General features: G+C 43.3%; 1 protein-coding gene across 4 annotated transcripts in view; it reads left to right on the top strand.

Annotated features, from left to right (window-relative positions):
- AGBL1 (AGBL carboxypeptidase 1) overlaps positions 1–27,630 on the top strand; it is a 411,962-nt gene that overhangs the window by 223,320 nt on the left and 161,012 nt on the right. For all 4 annotated transcript variants that reach the window (XM_081838750.1, XM_081838751.1, XM_081838753.1 and 1 more), the window contains one exon: positions 2,643–2,819. In XM_081838750.1, coding sequence (XP_081694876.1) covers positions 2,643–2,819 — 177 coding nt within the window. The remainder of the gene's footprint in view (positions 1–2,642; positions 2,820–27,630) is intronic.

The following is a 27,630-nucleotide window of genomic DNA, read 5'->3' as shown; positions in this document are numbered from 1 at the left end:
TAAGTCTTTATATTTTGTCCAGACATTAAACACTGCTTTCCTGACAATATGGTTCTTAAAGGCCTTATTGATCTTAACTTTGTCATACCATAAGTATGCATGCCAACCAAAAGCACTGTTAAAACCTTCCAGGTCCAGTACGTCAGTGTCTTCGAGAAGTAGCCAGTCTTTTAGCCAGCAGAAAGCTGCAGCTTCATAGTACAACTTTAAGTCTGGCAGGGCAAAGCCCCCTCTTTCTTTCGCATCTGTTAATATCTTAAACTTAATTCTGGGCTTTTTGCCCTGCCAGACAAATTTAGATATATCTTTCTGCCACTTCCGGAAGCACTCCGTCTTGTCCACAATCTGTAGTGTTTGAAACAAAAACAACATTTTTGGCAATACATTCATCTTAATAGCAGCAATTCGGCCTAACAAAGAAAGCTTCAGTTTTGTCCAACTGTCCAAGTCTCTCTTAATTTCAGACCAACATTTTTCATAGTTATCCTTAAATAGACTCAGATTTTTTGCTGTTATGTTTACCCCTAGGTACTTTACCTTTTTAACCATAGTTAGTTCTGTTTCTCTCTGAAACCGTTCTGACTCTGTATCTGTCAAATTTTTTCCCAGCACCTTGGTTTTCTGTTTGTTTAATTTAAATCCCGCCACCCGACCAAAGTCCTGAATCAATTGTAATACTCTTTTCGTACTAGATTCTGGCTCCTGCAGGGTCAAAACTAGGTCATCTGCAAAAGCTTTAAGTTTGTATTGTTTCGCTCCGACCTGAATCCCTTCCACCAACCGGTCCCCTCTGATCATGTTCAAGAGCACCTCTAGAACCGAAATAAATAACAGAGGGGAGATCGGGCAGCCTTGTCGTGTTCCTTTTTCAATTTTGAACTCTTCTGTAACCACATTGTTAACTATCAATTTGGCCTTTTGTTCTGAATATATTGCATCAATCCCATTCTCAAACCCCCGTCCCACTCCCATTTCTTTTAAATTTCCCTTCATAAATTTCCAAGAAATATTATCAAAGGCCTTCTCCGCATCTATAAAAATTAGCACTGCTTTTGTGTTTATATCTGTTTGCAAAAGTTCCAGAATGTCAATAATGTTCCTTGTATTAGCAAACATGTGTCTACCTGGGAGAAAGCCTGCTTGGTCTTTATGAATTACCTCATTTAAAACTCTTTTAAATCTACTTGCCAAAACATCTGCAAATATTTTGTAATCCACATTTAAAAGGGAAATGGGACGATAGTTCTTGAGTTGTGTCTTTTCAGTTTCCAGTTTTGGTATCAATGTGATAAAGGCTTCCTTCCACGATTCCGGCGCCCTCTTCCCCTCCATAATTTCGTTACAGACCTCCATCATTGGTTGGATCAAGTAGTCTTTTAATGTCTTATAATACTTGGAGGTCAAGCCGTCTGGCCCTGGAGATTTGCCCAGTTGCATGTTCTGAATGGCTTGTTCAATCTCTTGTCGTGTTATTTTGTTGTTCAGGATTAATCTGTTTTTTTGTGACAACTTCGTTAGTCCATTTCTTTCCAAAAATTGTTTAATCTCAACCTCGTCTTGCGGCCCTTGAGTATATAATTTTTTGAAGTATCTCTGGAAGCACTTTCTAATTTCCATGGGGTTCTGAATATTTCTTCCTTCAATTTCTAGATTTGTGACTGTATTTAATTTTTGTCTCTTCTTCAACTGCCACGCAAGCAGTTTCCCACATTTATTCGCCAGCATAATGTTATTTATTACAGCAGGGGGATCAGTCAGCAAGGTGAAGCCTCTGGACCAAAACTGGTTTCTTGAATGCTGCTGCCTGTTGCTTTAGTTGTCAGTCTGAAACTGAAAAGAGATATGTAGAATGGAGTACCTGGGAAGAAGTATTTGCTGGCAGGCTACTCAGCTAGCTGTATGTGGAAAGCGGGGGCAGGACCGAGATACCATCATGCCCAGAGTAGTCATCCAGGACAAACAGTTGCTGAACAGAGGATTGCAACAATTCTGCAACAACCAATACAGATGGACAAAGACTGAGGTCAAGAGATACTGGTTTGCATAAGGACATCCAATGGGTTCATCACTGAGATGAGAGAAGAATATTGGAAGCTGCCTTATATCAAGTCAGATCATTAGTCCACCACGTTCAGTATTGCCTACATTGGCAGGAAGTCACCCTGCAGGTTTTAAGACAGGGGACATTCCCAGCCCTACCTGAAGAAGCTGGGGGTTGAACCTAGGACCTCTAGAAGCCAAGAAGATGTTCTACCACTGAGCTATGACCAGTTCCCAGATTTAAACTTGGGGGGTATCCCAGATCACACCACAATCCCTTAACCACTACATCACAGGTTTCATATATGCACTGTCATAGACAGTGTGGTGTTGTGGTTAACTAGAACCTAGGAGAGCATTGTTCAAATCCCCACTCAGCCATGATGTGACCTTGGACCAGTCACTGTCTCTTAGCTTTACCTACCTTACAGGGTTGTTGTGAGGATAAACTGGAGGAGAGGGGAAGAACCCACGGGTGCTATTTTGAGCTGCTTGGAGGAAAAAAAAAGTGGCTGTAAAGGTAGATAAAATGTGGTAGGTTTATCCAACGATGAACACATTTAAATGATTATAGATTTATTGTGTGTGTGTATGTGTTGCAGACCCTGCCAAAGATCTTGGACAAAGTAGCTCCTGTATTTCTCATGAGCAGCTGCAGCTTCCTGGTAGAGAAGTCACGTGACTCGACAGCCCGCGTGGTGGTTTGGCGGGAAATAGGAGTGCAGAGGAGCTACACCATGGAAAGCACTTACTGCGGATGCAGCCATGGCCTCTACAAGGTACTGTGATGCTTGCTTGGAAAACAAATTTTGTGTGCACCTCTTTCATCCTTCTTTATATACTATCCATGCAGGTGCCTGCCTGCCTGCCTGCCTTTCTTTCTTTCTTTCTTTCTTTCTTTCTTTCTTTCTTTCTTTCTAAAAGACCTACACAAAATCAGAATCCAATTCCAACTACTTGTAGCCAACGTGATGATGCCATCAAGACCATATAGCTTTGAACAGCTAAGGCTTCCCCACATCCTGGGAAGTATAGTTTGTTAGCAGTGCTGAGAGTTTTTAGGCGATCTCTGTTCCCTTCACAGAACTACAATTCCTCTTCACAGGCGACTCTGGGAATTGTAACTTTGTGAGGGGAATAAAGGTCTTCTAACAACTCAAAACACCCTTAAGGAACTACAGTTCCCAGGACTTTGAACTTTGGGAAGCCATGACTGATTAAAGTGTTATGACACTGCAGATGGGTTCGGCTGTATATGTGTATCTCAGATCAGCAGCTAAAAAGAGAAGCTGAGGAATGACCTAAAACATTTTGATTGCTGAAGGAGAAATTCCAAATGGTGCTTCCAACCCATGATGAAAAATACAAGCATGAACTAAATTATGGAGTGATTGTTACTCTTTAACTTCTGTGTTTTTTGCCTGAGATGGTAGGGCTGAGCCCCGAAAAAGACTTGGTTGTTTGCTTGAGGAACTGGGCATAGATCTTGCGTGCAGGAGAAAAAGAATTGGGGCCAAAGAATAAATGTTTCGTTGGTTATATTAACAAGGAGCACTTGTAATTTAATTAAAACCAAATCTCCAACTTTCAGAAGGGCAAACATTAGCTCTTGCAAACATTTCCAGCTCATTCTTCTGATTAAATTACATGGAGGCTCATTCTGCTAGGATATATTGGACAGAAGTTTTCATAGTACACAATGGGCTGTGGGGTTAGGATTGCCACATCTGATCTCACCCGCCTGCCAGAAAAATTCTTAGGCCAAACAGCTGTGTGTTTCTTTGGCTTGATTCATTCCACTTATATCCTGCTCTTCTTCCAAAGAACTTTGAGCAGCTAACATTTTGTGGCCACTCCATCTAGGCAGCTTATAATTATAAGCTGTTTATTGGTTCTTCAAGGGGAATGTAAGGTAAAGTGGCCTGTGAAAAAGCTGAGCGGGGGGAAGAATTTTGGTGCACATTTGATGGAGGGATTTGGTGGTGCGTGGGTTGTGATTACCACATTGAGTGTATGTGGTGGCATGAGTATGGATGTAAGAGGGAAACATTTTCCATTCTCTCCTGTATTCAGCAGCACTGTTTCCATTCACTGCAGTTCATCTGCCAAAAGCTATGTTCTTTGTCTGACTATCTGCTGTGGCAGATAGTTAATTATGTAATTAATTATGTAAATTAAATAAAAAAATTAATTATGTAATTAATTGCACAACTTATGTAAGATATGTTGTCATTATATTTTCCCACTATATTCATTTCATTGCAAAGGAAACAGTGCAAACAGGGGAAAACTGTAGTCATTTATGTATCATTTGCAAACTGAAAACAACAACAATAGAGGATACTGATTGTATTTACTGGATTGATTTTTGTTCTGAAGGTGGGATGAATTAGTGAGCATTGGCACTTTCAGGTACTGTTTCTGTTTTCACTGGAATTTTCTAACATCCTTAAGGGTGGGGCTCTTTTCACAAAGGGCTCAGTCACTGGCAGAGCTTCCAACAGTGATCATATCTCCTGATGTAGATCTTCACTTGCCCCTTCTTCCCTGGCCGGGTGGTAGGGGAGCACCATTTGTGGTTTGCCTCAGGTGCCAAAATGTCTTGGGCCAGCCCTGGAGGTTGTTTGTTTGTTTGTTTGTTTGTTTGTGTGTGTGTGTTTACATGGATAGATCATGAGCAAGAGTCACATCCATTGCTCTTACCATGTTTGCTTTTAGATGTGTCCAACGCTGGCATGTGGCTTCTGGAAGGTTGTCCACAAAGAAGTGGAGCCCTCAGGCTAAAAAAGTTTCCACAGCCCTGTCAGAGGCCTTCAGTTCATTTGCTATTCTGTTGTGAGTTCAGCAAGTTCTTTGGGAATTCAACAGGTTCAGCCAGGCTGCCAGCCTGATTCATGGAAATGCCCACATTATGGGTTACACAGTGTAATAATGGTGGTACTAAAAACACAGGTTGGGGTATGAGTTTCAGCCAGGCATCACCAACCTGGTGCCCTTCAAGTGTTGTCTGCATGCTTTTTAAGAATCAAAAGGAAGCATTTCTCCCTATCCTAGTGATGGTGTGTGTGTATAAATACTGCCTTTTAGTCTTACAGAGCAGGCAGATCACTGATCTTAGTGCTGTGGTACTTATCACTAAGGTGGAAGAAAAGATCCTACTGTCTTCTTGCTCTTTGAATATTTTCTCGAAATAGAAGAGGGCTTCATTTCCTAATTGGATCAGGAGTAGGGCAGAGGGGGGCCCTGACAGGCAACTTCCAGTGGCTTGGGAGGCTGGAAGTGGCCTATGGGTTGCCCACCCCTACTTTAAGTACTCCTACTGGCCCTTAACAATGAACAATTTGAAGGCACTCTGATGCAATTCCATCCCCTGAAGATCAGCAGATCTGAGCCTCATCAGTGTTTGGGTGAGGAATTGCTTGGGAACCCAAGAGTTCCTTGGAGGAAGAAACACAGCGATGCAACGCCATTATTTATCTCTACAAGGCATGTTCATTGGATGCAGCAAGTAAATAGATGGATGATTATTTAGCAATCAAATTTATGATCAGAGTCAAGGGACCATGAAGCTCATTACAAACTCCATAGAGTTGTCACTCCACGCATCAGTGAAGCGTAGCAAGGAGGAACCAAGCAGCTGTTCTAAGCACACACAGAATTCCAGGACAACCGTGCGGGACAGAAAACACAGGAGTATATATGAAGGGAATATTAGGGAGGGAAATGGATTTGCTCTGCTTGGCTGGAACATACTAAACACATCCCACTTGTGAGCAAAGGGACAGCCATTTCCAAACCTACACCTGGAGTACATGGGTGGATGTTGCAAAAAGCTGTTTCTCAATGACCAAGAACAAAAAACATGAAGGGCCAGAAGTAAAAGTGGGTTTAAGGAAGCTAATTCTCTCTTTTTATGTTGCTCCAACATTGTTGGCCAAAAGAGCTTATTATTGCAAATTGTGAGAACATGAGTAGCTCTGACCTTTATGCCCAACCTCCAATCTCCTTCCTAAGCCAAGGGCAGGCTCAAAACATTTTGATGCAGGAAATCTGGTTGGTGCCCCCACCATATAAGGGATGTGAAAAGGCCTTGCTTTGCATTCTGTCCTGCGTTCTGCTTTGTATTCTGTCCTGCATGCAGCTTGCAGCTCTGTTTCCGTTCCACAGTTCGTCTTCAGTCAAAAACTATGTTATTTGTCTTGCTGTCCACTGTGACAAAAGTATGTGACTTATGTAATGTACACAATTAATTAACTAAATTAGGTTGTCATTACATGATTCCACCCCATTCATTTCAGCGCAAATGGGGGAGGGGAAGTAATGTACCGTTTTGTGGACTGAAAGAAACAATAACAGCAAATACTGATAATTTTTGCTGGGTCAATTTCCATTCTGGACGTGGGACAAATAAATGAACACTGGCAATTTCTGCTCCATTTTCACCAGACTTCTCTGACATTCCTGCACCACACACACACACACACACACACACACACACACACACTTGATCAGAAGGCAATTCTCTAGCTATAACATCACTGAAATGGGAAGAAAGCCTATTAAATTCCACGAGGCTTATGGCTGAGGACTCTCTAGTGAGTTTGTTTGTTTGCTTATCTATTTATACTTTAAATTTCTGTCTCCCCAGTTCCTCTCAAAGGAAACCAGGGTGTCAAAGAACAAAAGAGAAGAACAATGGATTCTCTTGCCCAAAAGTATGCTGTGCTTTTTCTCCCAACTCTGCTACCCTTCAAGGCACTTGGAATCTGTAATCTGAGGCTGCTGCTTTTCCATGCCTTATGCTAGAGTCCTATGTTTATTGTGACCCATAGGTTACATCAAATGTTTATGCATTCTGTGCCACTCTGATCCTTTTGTCAGTCCTGCGATGGAACTATGACCCTTCAGGAGGAAAACCTCCAGAGACATAGCTCCTGCTAAAGTCGGACACAGCCATATAGGAAAGCTTGCACTAAGTGATGCGAGAGAGGCAAGTTTGCTTGCACTAAGCAGTGCACTAAGCCGGGTAATGAAGCTTGCACTAAGCTGGACTCTGCAATGTAATAAAGCTTGCACCATGGCCAACTATTCAGTTGGGAGATGCATGAGTAACATGAGGAGACCTTGCTGTTCCTCCAGTTCAAAGTGGCGGTTTATTAGCTAAGGAACATGGGAAGCTGCCAGGTCAAAGCATTGGTCCATGTAACTTAGTATTGTCTATCCCAGGACAGGAATACAGTGGTACCTTGGGTTACAGACGCTTCAGGTTACAGATGCTTCAGGTTACAGACTCAGAAATAGTACCTCGGGTTAAGAACTTTGCTTCAGGATGAGAACAGAAATCATGGGGCAGCGGTGCGGTGGCAGCGGGAGGCCCCATTAGCTAAACTGGTACCTCAGGTTAAGAACAGTTTCAGGTTAATAATGGACCTCCAGAACAAATTAAGTTCTTAACCCGAGGTAGCACTGTAGTGGATTTGTGGACCTCCACATGTTGTTCGGCTACAACTGCTATCATCCCTGACCATTGCTGGCTGCGGCTGATGAGAGTTGGGAGCCCATCAACATATAGAGGACCAGAGGTTCCCTATCCCTTCTAGTCTACAGCAAGGAGATTCAAGCCTCTTTTCAAGCACAAAGCTCACTGGGTGACTGTGGGCTGGTCACCTCCTTCAGCCCAGCATACCTCACCGGACTGCTATGGTGGTAAAATGGATTGGTTGGTTGGTTGGGGGGAACCATTTATGCCACCACTCTGAGCTTTGTATAAGAAAGATGGAATACAGAAGTATAGAAAATCCTCATTTGACCTCATGTTTGAGTCACTATCATCATGACTGGCTCTCTGAAAAAAGCTTCACATTCAAAGGATATGAATTTCAAAAGGCTCAGCCCCCTTTTGCATTTCTGTAGCACTGTCTGTATTTTCACTGGCATGGGGTAGAATGGACCATTACTCAATGGATAGCCTTTGCTGTTCTGTAGAATATCAGGAATATATCAACACCTATTTTCATTCTTCCAAGAACCCCAGAACCTAATGGCCCATCTAGTCCAGCACTGTGTTCCCACCCTGGCCAACAAGATATCCATGAGAAGCCTACAAGCAAGATATGAGTGCAGGATGTGATTCCCAGGAACTGGTATTCAGGGGCATACTGACTCCAATAGTGAAGGCAGAACCTAGTCATAATGGCTAGTAGCCACTGATAGCCGTACACTCCAACAATGTGGAGGGCCAGTTCATGGCATAACTGTTTCCAGATGCAGGATGGATCAGAAATCCTGTTCTAGCAACACGATTTTCACTTGCATCCCTATGGTGTGCATAACATCTGGTTCAGTCCTGAGCTTCAAATTCTGTCGAAAGGTTTCATGCCTAGCCCTGACCTGGTGTCAGACACTGGGTACACAGGGAACAAACCAGGCACTCCATAGGTCTAGGACTTTGCGTAGTAGGTTCCAGTACTCCTGGTTCCATTAGAAGAGAAGGGCTTGGATTTGATATCCCACTTTATCACTACCCTAAGGAGTCTCAAAGCGGTTAACATTCTCCTTTCCCTTCCTCCCCCACAACAAACACTCTGTGAGAGTCACCCAGCAGCTGCATGTGGAGGAGCACGGAATCAAACCCGGTTCACCAGATTATGAGTCCACTGCTCTTAACCACTACACCACATCAGGAGAACCTCGCAGTCAATGGCCCTTGTAGCCCAGCACCCTGTTCCCATGTTGACCAACCAGATGTTTCTGGGAAGTCCACAAGCAGCAATACTTGCCCTCTTGTGTTTTCCAGCAGCTGATATTCAGAGGCATACTGCCTCTTGAGAGTGAAAGCAAAGCAAGGTTGCATGAACCCCAGAGGGTGCCCCGGCAATTCTACACGAGAGACACCATTTGGAAAGAGAGGGAAGGAAATCCTGCCCTTTTTTGTTCAGGTCCATAAGGAAGCAGATGAATTATAAAGCAGCATAAAAATTTCCACTCGGAACATATTGCAAATGATTTCGGTATGTTGGAAAGCTCAGTCGCAGTTGGATCATGAGGATATTATTGTAAGGTCATCTTTTCATTTTCCCCCTTTCCCTTTTTTTTGTTTTTTGTTTAGCATCACCATTTATCCAAAAGACGGAGGACACTTAAAACATGCCCAGGGGTGTATTTTCCCCTCTTCCGTCGTAAGAATATAAATATGTTTGCAGTTTCTCTGGTTCAGGCAGCTTTCAAGTAGTTCCAATCATTTCTCCCCCGTACACTAGGTCCCTGATTTGTTAGTCCCAGAATGAAATATCATTTCTTAACGCTGACATTTATGTTGGAGCTACATAAGAGAACATAAAGCTATTACCTTCCAATAATTGATATTTTAATGTCTTATAACTTACTAGTAAAATGCCCTCCAAATGGTGGAAATATGTATGGAAGTGTCACTGTAAAGATGGGTTGTAACAAAGGAGCCAGGAGATATGCTTGTCCAAACCTCTATTTCCCAGAACCCTTTCCCTGGGATCCTGTTCTCCCCACTTTCAATCCCTTGGAACCCCCACTTCTGCATCTGCCACTCCATGTCCTCCATTTTCTCCTAAGAATTCATAAGAAGAAAAAGGACACGAGAGGAGGCTGCTGGATCAGGCCAACCAGATGCCTGTGAGAAGTCCACAAGCAGGACCTGAGTGCAACAGCACCTCTTCCTTCCCAGCGACTGGTATTTAGAGGCATGTGCCCTCCAACAGTGGAGACAGAACATATCCAGCGCAGTCTTTAGCATATGCACTGCTGGGGTGCAAAGATCTGCCCAGTGCCCTCAAATTTAGTTTAGCCCCCAAATTAACTTTTATTATGATGTAAGAATTAATTTAACGTACACGGCGCCATTGAGTCTGACAAGTGCTGCCATTGTGAATGACAAGTATCTTTGGTAAATGAGCATACAAAGTCGAAAGTCCTTTAGTGAAACAGTAGGTATACATTTCGGTAATACCTAGGTATATACAGTGGTTCCTCGGGTTACAGATGCTTCAGGTTACAGACTCCGCTAACCCAGAAATATTACCTTGGGTTAAAAACTTTTCTTCATGATGAGAACAGAGATGGTGCAGCAGCGGCGCAGCGGCAGCAGAAGGCCCCATTAGCTAAAGTGGTGCTTCAGGTTAAGAATAGTTTCAGGTTAAGAACCTCCAGAACAAATTAAGTTCTTAACCCGAGGTACCACTGTATGTATTTTGTTTTTTCTAGCTTGATCAAAATTATTTATTATTTCATAACCGGTAGATAGTTAAGAGCTTAGGCGGCTTCAGCGGTGGGCACCTGGCGCCCCACACCCCTTGCACCCCTGGGTCAAGACAGCCCTGAATATTAGTAGGATTAGTAGCTACTGAGAGCCTTCTCCTCCATGAATTTGTCTAATACTCTTTTAAAGTCATCCAAGTTGGTGGTCACCACTGCCTGTTGTAGACTGAATCCTGTCATTTAACTCAAATATTTCCCCCCAGTGCTGTGCTGGTTGTTGCTCTGTGCTGAATGCCCACATTCATCCTTTTGCTCCTGGAGCTGCTTGGTATGACGGGTATTGTTCCTTTGCTTATTTCAAAGAAGTTAGCTAGCTATGCAACCAGATGTGAGAATGGGGATTGGAGCACTAGCTGTTATAAATACTAGAAATTAGTGCAATTCGCCTATGCTTTTCTCAGGAGAAGGGACAGTCAAGAGGCTCTGGATCCCCTCCAGAAATGAAAGGCTGCTGGTTCTCCAAAACATAATATATTATCTCCTCTCATCCATCTCTCTGACAATTCCTTCTCAACACCAGCACTGACTATGCAGTTCAGGAGGAGACAGTGGTCAGACTCTAAAGCTTGGAGACCAGGTCCTTCAAACAGAAGAACCAGGCTGGACCAGAGCCAAGATTCATCTAATCCACAGTCTGTTCCCACAGTCACCATCCAGATGCCTATGGGAAGTCTGGAAGCAGGACATTCACACAAGAGCATTTATTCATTAATTTATTTAATACAATCTGTATGCTGCTTGATTGTTAAAAACGAAACCTCAAAGCAGTTTGCATTCTGTTGGGGAAGGAGATGCTGTTTCTCCTCCCCACCCTGCCTCCTAACTACATGCTTAATTAAGTTTTTTTAAACCCCCAATTAAACATATAGTTTTGAGGTGGATGCAGGTGGAAGAGACACATTCCACTTTGCATTTGGACCAATTCAGTTTCTGGTTCAGCTCAGTCTGATGCACAGCCCTACTATTTATGTTCTTCTTGCTCAGAGGTGTGGGACATTGTTGTATAAAACTTCTCTGTTGTTAGTTCAAGGAAAAAATAAAATAGGTATATAGAAAGGAGAATTCCCTGGATGCCAAGATCCAGGTTTGGGGCAAATACCCCAGAGAACCCCAGCAGAGATTTAAAACCACAAAATATGCAGCAAAGCCGAGTGTGGAAATATAGGCTGTTAGGCTTTTAAAATATGCCCTTGTGAGTTCCAAAACTTCCCTCTTCTCCTAGCATAGAAAAAGACCAGTTTCTGTTAATTGATTCTCATGAAAACTTACAGATTCTGGCTTCACACAATTAACTCAAGGCAGTGTCAATTTACTCTTGGCAGAAAGCCAAGGTCTGCTTGACCTAGAAACTACTTACTCCGATTGGTTAACGACCAGCACTCAACTCTGTTATCTAGGAATGCTAGCACAGTTTGGTGTTGGGTGTGTTAGGAGTAGGAGTGCTGTGTATGGTTAAGAGAGAGAGAGAAAGAAAGGATTTATTTTACTTTGTTTTGTATGCAGAAACTCTGCTGGTTTCTTTTCCTTTTAATAAATCCTGTAAATAGTTATTCTGAGTCTAGCTGACTAGTCATTTCCACCGCAACTAGCTTCTTCGCTGTGCAGGAAAACTCTGCTACGTTTGGGCTAAAGCCATTAGAGCTATGCCTGACACTTCAAAGTTCCAAGAGTTTGGTATGTTAAAATTGGTTTACTTACAAACACTTCAAGGTCTAGTTCATGTGCTTTCCCATACAGCATTCAGAAAAAGTTGCACAGGCAGTAAAACTTGGCTTACTTACAGTGGTAAAAGTTCCTAAAGTATTGGTATAGGAACTCAAGGGAGGCTTGTTAGAGCCATGTGGTCAGAACCGGAACAACTGGAACAGACCTACTCACATATTGAGCTTTTCTGGTAGACTAAGGTACAACTATATGACTGATATAGGTGAGGAGGAGTCACCTCACTAACCCTGGCAGGACAGCTCACTTTATGGTGTTAACCCCTTCAAGCATTAATTAGACATAAGCATGTTGGTTTTATGAGGTTGGTTATCCAATAGTTAGCATCTGGTGAATGTGCATGAGGATATTAATCCTCCCCTGCTTCATTACTTAGTTTGTTTGTAATGCCATTTCACCTTGGTAAAACGGCAAAATGCCAGCTTTAATTCTCAAAACCCAAACACTGGCTTTACGAAGAAATTGACCAGCTTGCAAATATTGCTGCATCTGCTGAAAATAAACCACTATGGGACCAGCATTGACCCTGAAAGCTTCAATCTATTTATTGATGGTGGGCTTGATCCAGCAGAGCTTTGCAGTTAAAAAAGAAAGAAAGTCAAAAACACTGCAGAGACCTGGCACCAGGTAACAGTGGTAGGAAATTGTATGTAAATAAAGATAAAGGGACCCCTGACTGTAAATACTTGAGAGCAAAATGCGTGCGTGTGTGTGTGTGTGTGTGTGTGCTTTGTCCTGATTGCTACTCAGGGAAGTGATGTGTAAAAAGCAACATGGGAACATATGTGAAATACATATGTTCCTGGGTTGCTTTTCATGCCTGTGCTGGAAAGGCAAAGGGCTGCTACCCATGCACTTCCAGAAAGGATTACCATAATTTTCTGTGTATAAGACACCCCCAATTATAAGACGACCCCTATTTTTTTTCCACCCAAAATTAAGAAATTAAGTTGTTTAGCTTTTTTGGGGTGGGGGAGGTCACTTCCGCCAATTGCTCAACCGCCTGCCTGCCACTGCCAATTGCTTGCCACAGCAACTGCCAATCGAACACCTCACCGCAGCCACCAATTGTCTGCCCACTCACCACCACCAACAGCCCACCTGCCCACTTGCCAATCACCCGCCCAATTGCTGCTGCCAATCTCCTGTTTGCTGCTGCCATTAATCGCACATCCCCCCTCTGCATTCACTATCTGTGTATAAGACAACATCCAATTTTTGCATCTCTCTCTCTCTTTTTAGCAAAAAGCATCATTTTATACATGGAAAAATACAGTATTTGGAAAGCAAATGTGTTACTACTAGTAAGAATAATGAATCCCAACTTGGGAGACAGGTGGGATATAAGTATATTAAATTAAACAAATGTACTATATATTTTGGAAAGTGATTTGTTTGTTTGTTCTCTATAATAGCTGACAAGTTGAGCTATTGTCACCAAACTTGGCAGAAGAGTTCCCAAGTTGGGGGCAGTGCTCTTTGGCAGTGTTTGCATGTTGGCCATCATTTTGAATCAAGATGCCAGACCGAAATATGGCTTTGGTGTGACATAGGTTTGGGTATCTCCCTACAGGCAAATATAAGAATCCTTCCAGCTGCTCACCTGCCAGGCAGCAAGCCAATAGACAAGCAAACAGTGCCATTTATGGCTGGAGAACCTGTGGACCTCCAGATGTCGCTGGATTTCAACTCCCTGCAGCTGCAGACAGAAGGGCCAATAGTCAGGGATGAAGGAAGTTCAACATCTGGAAGGCCACGGGTTCTCCATCACTTGTGTAGACAATGGTTTTTATGTTTATCCCAGGAAATAAGAACCATCAAGAGGTAATGTGCCATCTTTGTTGGAGCAAGGCAGACAACTCTAGCTATGTTTTGCCCCCAAGGAAAGGACTGTTGTTGTATCTTTGCATCATTTGTGATCGTCTTTGGGTGTCAGTGAATCCTAGGTGGTAATCCTAAGCAGTAAGGAGTAAGACAGTGGGACTTATTAGAGAGTAATGGACTGAGCAATCCTGAGAACACTTCAGCCTGAAGAGCACTTCTTATGCAGTTCAAAACAGCTTCTCCCAATAGCTTCCTCTGCAGTGGGAAATAACACAAAAAGTGACTTCTTCCTCACCAAGGATATTGGGATTTGCATTCTCAGCCTATATCCTCAGGAGGAAAAACATGTGGGAGTGATAGCTGCTGCATTTGCTGTCATTTCCCTCCACAATATGCTTTTTTTTTTTTTTTTTGCCTTTGGGGAAGGGGCAGGAGATGGCAGCAGTGGATACCTGAAGGGAATATTTCAGGTGTTCAAAGCCAGCACGGGGGGGGGGGGGACGGGGACCCTGAAGGCTTTTCAAGTGCTTGCATGGAATATCCAAAAAGCTGTGACCAGCTTTAGAGAGAATGAGAAGGTGATCAGTCATCCCTATGAGGGAGTAAATTCTGCAATCTGAGCCCCACTTACCCGGGAGTAAGCCACACTCAATTCAATATGATGTACTTTTTAGCGCTTGTGGATAGGATTGCTCTGTGTAAGTCCTGTTGCGATAAGCAGGGCGTATTTCTGAATGACCAAGCATAGGGTCAAGCTGTGGGTCTACAAATCCTGTGCACTCTTATACACAAAGGAAATATGCCCCCTTGAACTTATAAGGATTGTGCTTCATAGCTTCTAGCCTACTTTCTTTCCAATAGCCTAGCCCCTGGTTGTTCTTGATAGTCTATTCCACCATACCTAGTTATTTGCATTCATACCAGATGTTCCCCTTTCACTTTCTTCTCCTTCCCTCTCTTAAAAATGCACGTGAACCTTTCATTCCCCTTCCTAGACCAAATTCATCATGTGGTGACTCCTGCCGCTTGTGTATAGCTTGACTTTCGGTTCCAAGTGAAGGGAAAGTTGTCAATTTAGAATTCAAAAATTAGAATCCTATTTTTCAAATTTTTTAGGGGTGTGTGTGGGGAGGATAGAGATTATGTCAAAAGTGTGAAAACGACACAGTTTGATGTTGGTGATATTCTAATAAGAACAAAGAGTGTCCCCCCCACACCCCTCCCTGGCTCATTTTAAAGTCATTTTGCTCAAAATTGCTGAAAATTAAATCGCAACACTCGGTTGATCTCTGCCGAGCTGCCCTGCCTGTGTATCTGATCAATGGAAATGCAATAAGCCAGCTGCCCTTAAGGAGCAGGAACAGAAAACCAAAGAAACTATTGATCTCATGCAAGGTTTTATTCTACTGAAGGAAAAGGAAGAAAACTCTCTCCCCCCACACACTCTGTTTGCTGTTCACCTCTGATTGAGTCATACAGCCAAGTGTTTCTCTGCTGAAAGAGGTGCTGAGGGCAGAGGCTAGAATGCCCTTACTCCCTCGGCTTGAAAGTGGCAAAAACAATCAGAAAGGAACCTGTTTGCAAGGGCAGGGAAATGGTCCTCCTGTCCCCATCTGCCCAAAGGCTGATGGCATGATGAGGTTGTTACCCAAGGCAACACCTGGTCTTCCTTACTGAATTATTAGGGCAACAAATCTCTGAAGTCTCTTGTCTTCTGTCTTCACTTTTGCTACCTGGAACTGTTTGCAGCAGGAGACACTTGGGTAGTGATGGCAGAACCACAGCCTCTTGTGATCGGTTTTTGGTATTTTTATAAGCCACCTCTGTCTTGGTTCATGCCCCATAAGGGCAGAAGCAGGGAGCCCCTTTTTGTACAAGGTCCACAGTTCTTCCTGATGTGTGAAGTGGCAGAGGTGGCCAGAGGCAAAAGCGAATGGAGCAATATTTGAAAATTGTACCTTTGTGCAGAAGGCTTGTTTCTGGGAAGAAGAAACGCACAATGGATTTTCCCACGTTTTTTAAAATATAAAATCCAGCTGTTATCCAGATCTGTCACCATCCCAAGACTGCCTTAAAGGTAAAGGTAAAGGGACCCTTGACCATTAGGTCCAGTCATGGCTGACTCTGGGGTTGCGGCGCTCATCTCGCTTTAGTGGCCGAGGGAGCCGGCGTACAGCTTCCGGGTCATGTGGCCAGCATGACTAAGCTGCTTCTGGTGAACCGGAGCAGCGCACGGAAACACTGTTTACCTTCCCGCCAGAGTGGTACCTATTTATCTACTTGCACTTTGACGTGCTTTCGAACTGCTAGGTTGGCAGGAGCAGGGACTGAGCAACGAGCTCACCCCGTTGCGGGGATTCGAACCGCCGACCTTCTGATCGGCAAGTCCTAGGCTCTGTGGTTTAACCCACAGCGCCACCCGCCTCCCAAGACTGCCTTACACCAGCTCAATTTTTCCCTGTGTAGCTCTTTGGCATCCACTTTCCAAGGTCTCAGATAGAGGTCCATCAAGTCACCTGCTCTTTGATCACAGAGATGTTAATCAAATCATCCACTTAGCAGCATTTGTTTAGCTGGTCCCAATCGAACTTGGGACCTTTTGCATGCAAAACATGTTCTCTGACACTGAGCTAAGAAATATGGGCCTTTGGTCAGATTCTGCAGAGGAGATGAATTGTACCTTCATCATACATCATTTCCAACCAAGGGGAGAGTTTCTAGAGTACATTCCTCCCTCGCTTCTCAAGTACCCAATACTCATATCCATATTGCCGGCCAATTCCAGACCATTCCATTGTCCAATGTCCCCTTCCACTGTCGAATTGCCTTGTGGATCATTGAGTGTACCCTTGTATTAAGCAACCTTTTAGGATGCTGGAATGGAATTTTGCCCAGAGTCTCCAGGCCTTGAAGAAAGTGATTGACAACAAAGCACATTTCAGATCAAGCTATGAACGGATTACTCCCAGCAACAGGGAACAACAAAAATGAGTTTAAAAATGATTACAGATACTACTCTGGCCTCTTTTGAAGTGGATTTTACTTGTGATATGGATTTCTCTTTAAAGAGAGCCTTTGGGAGAATGGAAAGGAGAGAGTTTCCTCTGCCCACCATAATTTTTTCTAACTGGGGGAAGCTAAACAGATCTGATTTTCTCTTCAGCTTGGATTGAGACATGGAGATAGATAGATCTTAGAAACAATTGGTGCCAGTGATGGCAACATAGGGGGAGCATGATAGCTATCAGGTTTCATCTGAGACATCACTGGTAGTCCTCTGAAATTTTAAGGACAACTTGAAAGCATCTGGTAGTGACATTCCAAGCAGCTGACATTTCTATCACAAAGGCTTCCCATATGAATAGTGTTAGTTAGACAGTTCACTCCTCACAAGTGAATGAAGCAAAGAGAAGGTTCGGCTTGAACAGGTGCTCTCTCAGGACTCAAGGACACCATCAGCTGCCTTTAGACAACTGCTCCTTAATTGTCAGTCATTTCTGACATGAATACACAAAACAAGTTGTGGCAGTGTTGAGTTGAAAGCAAAAGAGTCCTGAAATAATTAAAGGCCCTGGAATAATTAGAGGCTCATGCTTTGTTTTATTTAATGGGAAAAACCAGTAGCATGGTCCTTAAGCTTGCACCCAAGCAAAGATCTGACTACCAATTGCATATTCTGGAAACAGCTGAAAAGGTTTCCCCACATAGTTCATCCACGTTGACTGGTTTTTCCCATGTGAAGCATTTCTCTTGAGAGCCTAAAAGTCCATAATTTTATGCAGGTTAATGGAGTGACAGTCACAGAGTCCCCCTGTCTCTATAAGCAATGCCTTCTTCTTTCCTCCTCCTCCTCCTTCTTCTTCTTCTTCTTCTTCTTCTTCTTCTTCTTCTTCTTCTTCTTTGTCATTATTATTTCACACCAAGAAACCCAGAAGGCAGCAGCAAAGAGCTTAATAGAATAGGATTGCCTCTTTATAAAAAAAATGCCAGGGCTAGTTTGGAATGGAAGGCCACATTCTTTAAACAGGACAGGCTTCTTGTCTCTTTTCAGGAGGTAAGCACAGGAGCTGGCTGCTTGTCAACTGCCAAGTGGTGGTCCATCTGCTAAGGTACCCCATGGTGCCGTCTTTGGAGAAAGGATTCCCCTGGCACATGCTCAGGTGGATTTCAGCTGTCACTCATCCCATCTGCTCCCAGCTCCCATGTTGATGGATTCTGGCATTAGGTGCTGGAGGAATACACTGTTGTGCTCAGACTTATAATGCTAGTGGAAGTAGCGCAGTAGAGACTTTAAAGGGATAAAATGGCCCATTTAGTCCTTCTACCACCATGCCAAGCTTGATGTAGCCTCAATGTACTTAGGAACAAATGGAATTGGGATTTTCTGAAAATCTTGACATTGAGCTTATTGCCACAGGTTTTCTTTCTTCTAATTCCCATCTTGCTCCTTGATCTCACTGAGGTGGGTTTTTTTTTAGTTGTTCTGCTAAAACTATATCATCAACATAATTTAGGTGCATTGTTTTCTGTATTATATACACCTTATTATGTTATAATAGTGTATACTTATTGAACACTTCTACACTCCAGGATTCCTAACATGAAAAGCACATAAACAGATAATGCAACTATCCATATAACTCTATAAAAATATACAGCTTTTATACATCTAACTGCATATTATTTTGCACATGATTAATTATATATATGTGTGTATGTTTGTGCATAAACTGTTTCACCATACCACTTTATATTTGAAAATTATTATTATTATTATTCCCCCTCCACAGTAACATCTCCCAAATTTGTCACAAAATGAATGCCTAGTTAAAGAATAATAATTCTTGGCAGCATTAAGCATAACTTACAAGTAGCTGATTTACTCACCTCCACCTAGGGCAATACAGCATCGTACTAACAGCAAGATAATCCCTGCCTGCCTGCCTTTCACTCAGGTAGGGCCTTACTCTGTACTGGTTCAGTCTCTCGAATTGAGTGGTATCTGCAACTTTGCAGCGTGTTAAAAACATTGCAATTAAGACTCTCACTCTGGGCAGCAAACACACAGTTTCAATTCCCATCCAATAATACATTACTGACGGTCTTCTGCTGAATCACAAATCCTCATGCTTCTAGAAAACCCAGAGACAACTCCCTTTGGGGTCACGCCATCATGGTTGCCCATCCCTCTTATCTAATCTGTGGACAAGAAGACAAGAGAGTTAGCTGCCGTAGTTTCCACTCTTCTCTTGCTCTGGAATCAGCAATGGCATCCTGGTTGGCAGGACAACTGGGAACATGCTAGGCCATCCCTTGCCCTGGGACTCCTTACCAGCAGCAACAGTAAACAGCAAATCTGATCAATGACATCTCAGAGGTGAGGCTGCAGTGTTGTGACAACTCAGTGCTAGATGCAGAAGGCTGGTAAAGATCAGTTCAGTTGAAATGGCCAAATTCCATGTATAAATCTATTTAAAATAGATTCGTCCTCCATCCCTTCGAACAAAAAAGGGCATAGGTTGCAATCCTACACAGAACTGAAGCACAATGGCAAGGGATAAGAATCCCTTAGCTAATTTTGTGGTTGGATTTGGTTGGGTTTTTAAAGACAACATCAAGTGTGGAATTATTTCTCTCCATCTAGTGAACACCATCATGACCAAAGCCTGTTGAAATCAATGGAAGCAGCCTCTTATGTTTCCAGCAGGTCATGATTCACAACCAACTTTAGCCAGATTGTGACCACTAGATTTAGCAAGTTAGCCTATGTAATCAAGGGACTAGATGTTTGTTTTCAAAAAGTATGTCAAAATGTAACTTCAAAAGGTATAATTTGAACATTTTCCAATGCAAAATTTATTTACTTTTTAAGGTGGTGATAACTGGCATTATCCAACATTAATCCTATTCAGAGCATACCCATTGGAATTAAATTACCTCAGTAACTCAATTCTATTTGTTTAACTGGGTCTACTCTGCCATCATTACTAAAAAATTCTTTCTTTCTTTTTTTACAAATTTCATAATCAAAAAGAGAAGGGGGAGTGGGGAGTAGAGAAGTCCCTGCTGCATAGAGCTTCATAATCTAACCTTTTCAAATATGTGAGCAATTTTTTTATCTTGAAACTGTAAGCATGCTTGTAATGAATCTTATGGATGCTTACTCAGATGTAAGTCCCAATTGAACATATTATGGAGGACATGTGTAAAGGATCACAACTTTTAATGGAAATAGGTTTCATCCAAATCAAAGGCGCTTACTTCCATGAAAATAAGTTTAGAATCAGGCATGTCCATTTTATAATGGCTTTGAATATGAGGCAGAAGGCCCTTTATATCAGTCTCAGTAACAAAATAGCGTGCTTAAAATTTCTAGAATATATGTAAACAAAGAGAAACTGCTGGGGCCGATTTAATCAAGGTTGGAGAGATTTATTTGAAACCACTGTTGTTACAGGAGAGAACCCACCTTGGTTTATTTTGCCTTGCTTTGTTTATTTCCTCTGGGATCCTGGGACCAAAATTTAATATCTAGTTTTATTCAAAATTGCATTAGGAGTGAATTTAGAGCTGTGACTTGGGAGAAAATTACAGGAAGCTTTCCATCTTACAATGATCTCTGCATGGGCAAGAAGGTTGAAACAAGGTCTGTCCAAAATAGTGCTTGGGCCTCCAGGTTTCCTCACCGTGAAAAGAAGTCTATGCAAGGACAACCAAGAAGAGAGGGAGGGGGTATGGCCAGAGACAGTGGCGGAGCTTCATGCTCCGGGGGGCGGAGAACAGGTGGGGGTGGGGGTGGCACGTGCCCTGGGGGCGTGGTGCGCTGCCCACAGGGGTGTGGCATGCGTCCTGAGGGCGTGGCACACCACCTGTGGGGGCATGGCGCCCAGCGCGAGCGGGGGGGGGGCAGCCGTGATGGCACCCCACCGGGATCACGCTGCCAGGGACGGTACGCTCCCCCCGCACTCCTCTTCCTCCGCCACTGGCCAGAGAAACAAGGTATGAAGATGAGCAACTACTCTTTCAGCTACTTAGGATTCATTTCAACTGAGGAGGAAGGTGACAGTGTTACGCCGTAGCTCAGTGGTACAGCACCTGCAGAAAGTCCCAAATTAAATCCCTGGCCTTTCCAGGTAGGACTGGGGGAGACTCCTGTCTGAAACTCTGAAGAGCCAATTGATATTTTCGATACCAATGATTCGACTTCTTATATGGCAGCTTCCTATGTTACCATGGAAGCCAAAGACCTACAGGTATAGGACAGTATACAAATTTAATTAAGAATAAGAATAAAAACAAAAGGCTTTAGGAAGAGGTGAGTTTGGAGAATGGATGAGACATCTTATTGCTGTCCTAAAAGCATGAGGAGCATCCAAGGATAAAGCATATTGTTTAAAAGCTTACGAGGTCTTTGGGCATCTGAGGATGGTACAGTTGGGAAACCAAAGGTCATGGAGAATATTAGGACTGAGAAATTGGATGGGGTAAGGCCATAGAGAGCTATGGAATCTGAGACAAACTGTTCTTTTCATTTTCCATCTTGCGTCAACACTTGACCTTTCATTGGCCTTTCTGAACGACTAGGCTTGCAAATTGAATTTTGAATCGGAGCCTAGAAGACAAGTGGATGATGCATCATCTCGGCCTGTCTTATGTAACATACAAATGTTACAACAAGGAGAGAAATGGCTTTGGACCACAGATTGTAAAGACAGCTTGGGTTTTGGAAGCAACATCAAAGTCCTCTCCATGTGGAATCCTAGGACCTCTGTTTCTCTTGCTCCATTAGCAAAAGGCCTGGCTCCCCCTTTAGTGGGAATGGCACATCTTAAATTAGTTATTTCCTCTTCACTGCTGACAGGTTTTTGGGCATCACCCAGCCTGTAACTGGAGAATAAGCCCTACACCATATGGTTAAATTACAGCATACAAGCCCTACAATGACAAGGATGAGATCAGAATAGAATAGATCTGAATCTGTGGAGGTGGGAGTCATCCAGTGCTTTTCAGGTCCATCATTCTTGGCTGGGGTTGAGCAAATTGAAACTACCCTGCTGTCTGCTATGTTGAAACAATTTTCACAGATCTGCTATTAGCTTTTTGTGTATGTAGTGGGGGATCTAAATACCTTATTTCTGGTGTGCCTCCTACAAACACTTACTCCCATTTACTCATTAAGGAATAATGATGTTCCATTTTGCAAACAAAGCAGACCACAATAAATAAATAAATAAATAAAATACGTTGAAACACAAGGGTCTCCTTGGGATTGGAAAGGTTTTCTATCCATTTCCTCCAGGAATACAGTGTTTCTGAAAAAGCACCAGTGACCTTCCAGTGATCTCAGGGCTTGTTCCTCCAGGATCCTTTTTCACCCTAATGTGATCACTGTCTTGCTTTTCTCCCCGTGGATTTCAAAACAATCTGTAAGTTTCAGAAATATCAGGTTGGAGTTGGTCTGGAAGGTGGTCTCCACAGAGGGTGGAAAGGGATTAGAAGATGGTCCCCCACAGGCTGGTGTGTTATTGTGGGTGTGTTCTGCAACATGTTTGTGACACAATAATAATGCTTTCGTGGTGGTTTTATTTGGCTTTATTAGTTGTTCTGTGATGCTTCCCTAATTCAGCCACATTATTGCTGTCCGAAGGTGCTATAGCACAACAAAAATGGAACCAAAATAAACCAAAATGCTAGGTTAGCATACTTCCATTGTTTTTGTATGGATTTATTTTCTGTATTTATTTTGCTTGTGAGTATTTACAACTCTGTGTGTGTGTTTATGTTTTGAGCTACTCTGAGCACTGTTGTGTAAAAGTACCGTATTTTTCGCTCTATAGGACGCACCAGACCACAAGACACGCCTAGTTTTTAGAGGGGGAAATCAAGGAAAAAAATATTTTCCCCCCTCCCCAGCCCCAAAGAGCCTCTCCAGCTGGGTTAGGCTGCACAAGGCTAAAGAGGAAGCCAAAGCAGCGAGCAGGATGAATTGCGCTCACTGCCTTGGTTTCTTTAGCCCTGTGCAGCCTCTCCTGGCTGGAGAGGCTGCGTGCGGCTATGGCAATTTCCCCACCTCCCGCAAAAGCCCACAGGAGCCGCGCACCCTCTTGGAGAAAAGCCCTCAAGAGCCGTGTGAAGCTTGGGGGCTTTTCCTGCCTGCCTCTCCCCTGCATTTGCTCCATAGGACGCACAGACTTTCCCCCTTAGTTTTTAAGAGGGAAAAAGTGTGTCCTATGGAGCGAAAAATATGGTAAATCAGATGGCTCAGTCTGTAGAGGATGTGATTCTTAATATCAGGGTCATGGGTTCAAGCCCACATTGGGCAAATAAAGATTCCTTCATTGCAGCTGCTTGGCACACTTGGCAAAGGTGTGTTCCTGTCACAACAAAAGTTATAGATGCCCCAAATGACAAAAAAATGAGTAGGCCTGTAAAATGGAAGGTGAAAGTGAAGAGCAGGAATCTGGGATTTGTGGCCTTCCATAAATTGCTGAACTCCAGCTACCACCAGCCCCAGGCAGAATAGCTAATGGTCAGGGACATTAAGAACTGAGAGTTATGTACTAAGCTTGGATCCTCGAACAATAGGCAAGTAGGATCCTAGAATGCAACAACTGATTGGCTTGCAGGAAAAGACCAATCAGGCTCCAGGAGGGAAGCAGAATCAGCCTATTAGGCTGGTAGGATCGTAGAATGTAACAACTGATTGGCCTGTAGAAAAAGACCAATCAGGCTCCAGGAGGGAAGCAGAATCAGCCAATCAGATGGGACTCATTATGTAAATAATGTATATAAAAGCCTGAGGTTGGGGGGGGGCAATTAAATTACAGTTTTACAAGCTGCAATAAAGAGCATGAAATCACTACAGGACTCTGAGTATATTTTAGGAGTCCAGCAATATCCAGAGTACCACAGGCTTCTCAATGCTGGTTAAGGAAGTAATATCCTTCCAGAAAGCTTGGAAGTTATTGAAAACCGAGAGAGTGTACATTGCGGATCACAAAAGTTACCACCAAATCCAGGAGGAGCCTAACATGGTTAGCATTCAGAGCTCAAGGAAGCTTTTAGAATCAAGGTGGATTCCTTCAGAAAATGGATGCCTTGTCCAAATGAGGAGAGCAAAAAAAGGAACACAAACTTGTGTGCACACAAATAGCCAGCAATTCTGCTTTGGGTTGAAAAGGAATCTGGGCTAGACCAGGCTCATCTGCTATCAGTGGCGAAGACTGGCTCTCTATCAACATTCCTGCACCTCTAGGTGCTACTACCGTGGTGCTGGTATAAATGTACTCATCACCCAGATTTTGACACAACACTATCTGACAGCACATTAGTCCATTGCCTTGCTATCGTGACTGCTGGCAAGGGAACTTTGCATGCTCATCAGGGACTGTGTGTGTATATGAGGGGGGAGGCTCTTCACTTGTAGCATCCAATCTGGTAGGAGCAGATGAGAAAACAGATCTGACATGAAAGCTACTGGGGAATCTGAGCTCTTGGGTTATACTGCTGGGGTGAGTTTGAGGTCAGGCTTTTCACTGAGATGCATGAGAGTTTTGGTTTGCGGAGAGTTTTGAATGACCTCAGATGGGGCCACCAATGGCAATGCTGTGGAAAAATGTTGAGGATGGTGTAGCATAGCGAGCTACAAGATCAGGAAGTTCCTGGTTCAACTCTCACCTCTGCCTTGAACTCACTAGGTATCCTTGTCTCCCTTCTCCGCAACATGGGGAATGATAACATTGGATTACTTTGCAAGGGTAAGCAGCTGATTGCATCTGGTTTCAGTCTTGCTGGCTTTCAGTTAAAAGTCTTTCCATCCTGTTGAATCCCACTGCGTTAATTTTTGTGCTCATTTTCAATGTGAAACACACCCTCAAAACACACAGTTTCCAATTCATTGTCCAGCGAAATATGCATTTTGAGTTAAGCATTATGTAAAATGGATGTTTATGTGCACTTTCTGGGCATCCAAAGTGGACTGCAAAATCCTGACAAGTGCAAATTCTACCTGGGATTTGCATTCCAATCGCAAGGAAGTTCAGGAGTATCAGATCGGGTTGGTTACTACAAAGAGAAGGCGGTATGTAAGGATTACGACTAGAGAATGGGAATGAAGTGCTTTGAAAAGTGCTGTATTATTCTCTGTACTCTGTTCTATTCTACAAAATCTCTGATAGCTGACATTTACTTCTGAGATGTTCCCCCACCCACTCACCTACTATGTACAGTGGTACCTCAGGTTACAGACGCTTCAGGTTACAGACACTTCAGGTTACAGATGCTTCAGGTTACAGACTCCACTAACCCAGAAATAGTACCTCGGGTTAAGAACTTTGCTTCAGGATGAGAACAGAAATCGTGCTTCAGCAGCGCAGCGGCAGCAGGATGCCCCATTAGCTAAAGTGGTGCTTCAGGTTAAGAACAGTTGCAGGTTAAGAATGGACCTCCGAAACGAATTAAGTTCTTAACCCAAGGTACCACTGTACAGGTATAAATCTTACTCTTACCCACCCTCAGAATAACCCTCCTCCCTGCTGTTTGTGCACTAGTCATGATTTTGGAAGTGCTCTTGGAACAGAAGGAGGAAGGCCTTACGGTGGCTGCTTAAGGCCATTTGCCTCTTAGCTCTCTGCTCTCCTACTTTCACTGCTCGCCGGGTTCTGGGAGAAGGGGGATCTGGAATGCTTTCTAGTGATAACATGTCAGTCAGCTGCTCCGGCTCTGCTTCTTCCCCCTCCTCTTCTCCCATTATCTCCCAGCTTTGCCCCTCTTCTCTCTCAGAGCTGTGGCCTTCTGCAAATCACTGTCGTAAATCTATACTCTCCACCATTCCTCCTTAGTCCAGTCACTGATACATTGCGGAGGCTTCCAGGCAATGCACATGGGGAGCCTAGGTGCATACAAAATGTATACTTTATGGACACATTAACTCACAAGCGTGCATTTTATGGGAAAGGTGTGCGTTTTATGGAAAAAGTATGGAAAAATGTATACAATGGGATGTAATGACATGAAGTGAGATGGAACAGACTGAATGCTGGCAAGAATGAACTGGGGGGGGGGAATTAGCTGTTCAGCCCATCCCAATTTGGGACCCCAGATGTTGGATTATAGCTTCCATACTCCCCCAGTGGGTAGATATGATGGGGTTTGGAGTGCAAAATCACCTGGGGACCCAAGGCTGGGGGAGTCCGATACAGAGGATAATATATCTTGTTTAATTTCTAAATAGCTTTGAATATTTGGTTGCCAGCTTTATGCAGCTGGGATCCAGCTAAAAAAACTACAATGGCAACAGGAAAAAGAGAGCACCAGAGTGGGAGTGATGCCGGGGGAGAGAGAGAGAAGGGGGGAGGAGGAGAGAGAGGATGATACGAAGAGCGTTATGTTGATGGCGTCTCTTTAAACCGCCTAAACATCATTCCTACATCATCCTTTCAAGTTTACTGTGGAATTACAGCAGCTCGCTTTTTTGATTTCGGATGTCTCTCTCGCTCGTTAATCTGGCCCCGTGTGGATTTATTGTACAAATCTATTTGGCAGCTGAAAATTGCCCTTTGATGAAGCTCATAGTCTAATCATGAATCCTCAGGCATAGGAAATAAGGATGGGGAGGCAGTGAACATTGGGGCTAAAAGAACAGCAGCTTGTGCTTCTGTTCAGGAGTCATGTTTGAGGTGCACCTGAACCATTTCAAAGCACCTGCTTTCCCATTGAGGTCAGGCAAGCCCCGCCCCCTGAACTTCCAGCATGTACCAAAGACTTTATTATTATTATTATTATTATTATTATTATTATTATTATTATTACTACTACTACTACTACTACTACTACTATTCCAGCAGGAATTTTAATTGAAGTCCAATTTTGCAATTTTAATTGATTTTTAGTCTTTGTGTTGCACTTTTGTATACCACTCAGAGACTATTGTACAGTGGTACCTCGGGTTGAGAACTTAATTTGTTCTGGAGGTCTGTTCTTAACCTGAAACTGTTCTTAACCTGAAGCACCACTTTAGCTAATGAGGCCTCCCGCTGCTGCCGTGCCACCAGAGCACGATTTTTGTTCTCCTGAAGCAAAGTTCTTAACCCAAGGTACTATTTCTGGGTTAGAGGAGTCTGTAACCTGAAGCGTATGAAACCTGAAGCATCTGTAACCCCAGGTACCACTGTAGTTAAGTGGTATATAACTTGTTTAAACAATAAAGAAACAGCAACCTTGAAGGGCTGGTGCAGGGAGGCAACATTGAAAAAGGTCCTCTCTGGCATACCGAAGTGCACACATAGCTTGCGCCTATATACGCTTACTTAGGATTAAGTACAGTGGGCCTCATCTCCAAGGAAGCATCAGGATTGTAGCTCTACGCTTTCTCGCATTGGATGCCGACCATGGTATCTGACTATGGGGTGTTTCCGTGATGCTAATGCCTGGCTATCTAGGAAATTAATCCCACTGCAGTGCTGGGAACCATCTCCCCGAACCAGATCAAGTTGCCCTGGTGGATGGAGCCCGTACAAAATCCTGGAGGAACATCTGAAGGCTTCTTTTCTTGGGGTTAAGAAATCTCATGCCTGAGGTGTGATCTGGCAAACGAAACCTTGGGAAATGTCATCAATTATCCTTTCCATGGTCCCTTCCAGGAAAAAGAAAAGAAAAGCAACAACCCACATCCTTATCATATGATCATTCAACTCTTTTAGCTCCGCTTAGTTTTATTTCTTGCAGCCACAGGTCAAAACGATAATGCATAGCAAG

The sequence above is a fragment of the Podarcis erhardii genome (genome assembly GCF_964252035.2).
Source record: "Podarcis erhardii genome assembly, chromosome: 14".
NCBI classification, from domain to species: domain Eukaryota; kingdom Metazoa; phylum Chordata; class Lepidosauria; order Squamata; family Lacertidae; genus Podarcis; species Podarcis erhardii.
The sequence above is the reverse complement of the archived record's forward strand: the minus strand, read 5'-3'. Positions and strand labels throughout refer to the sequence as shown.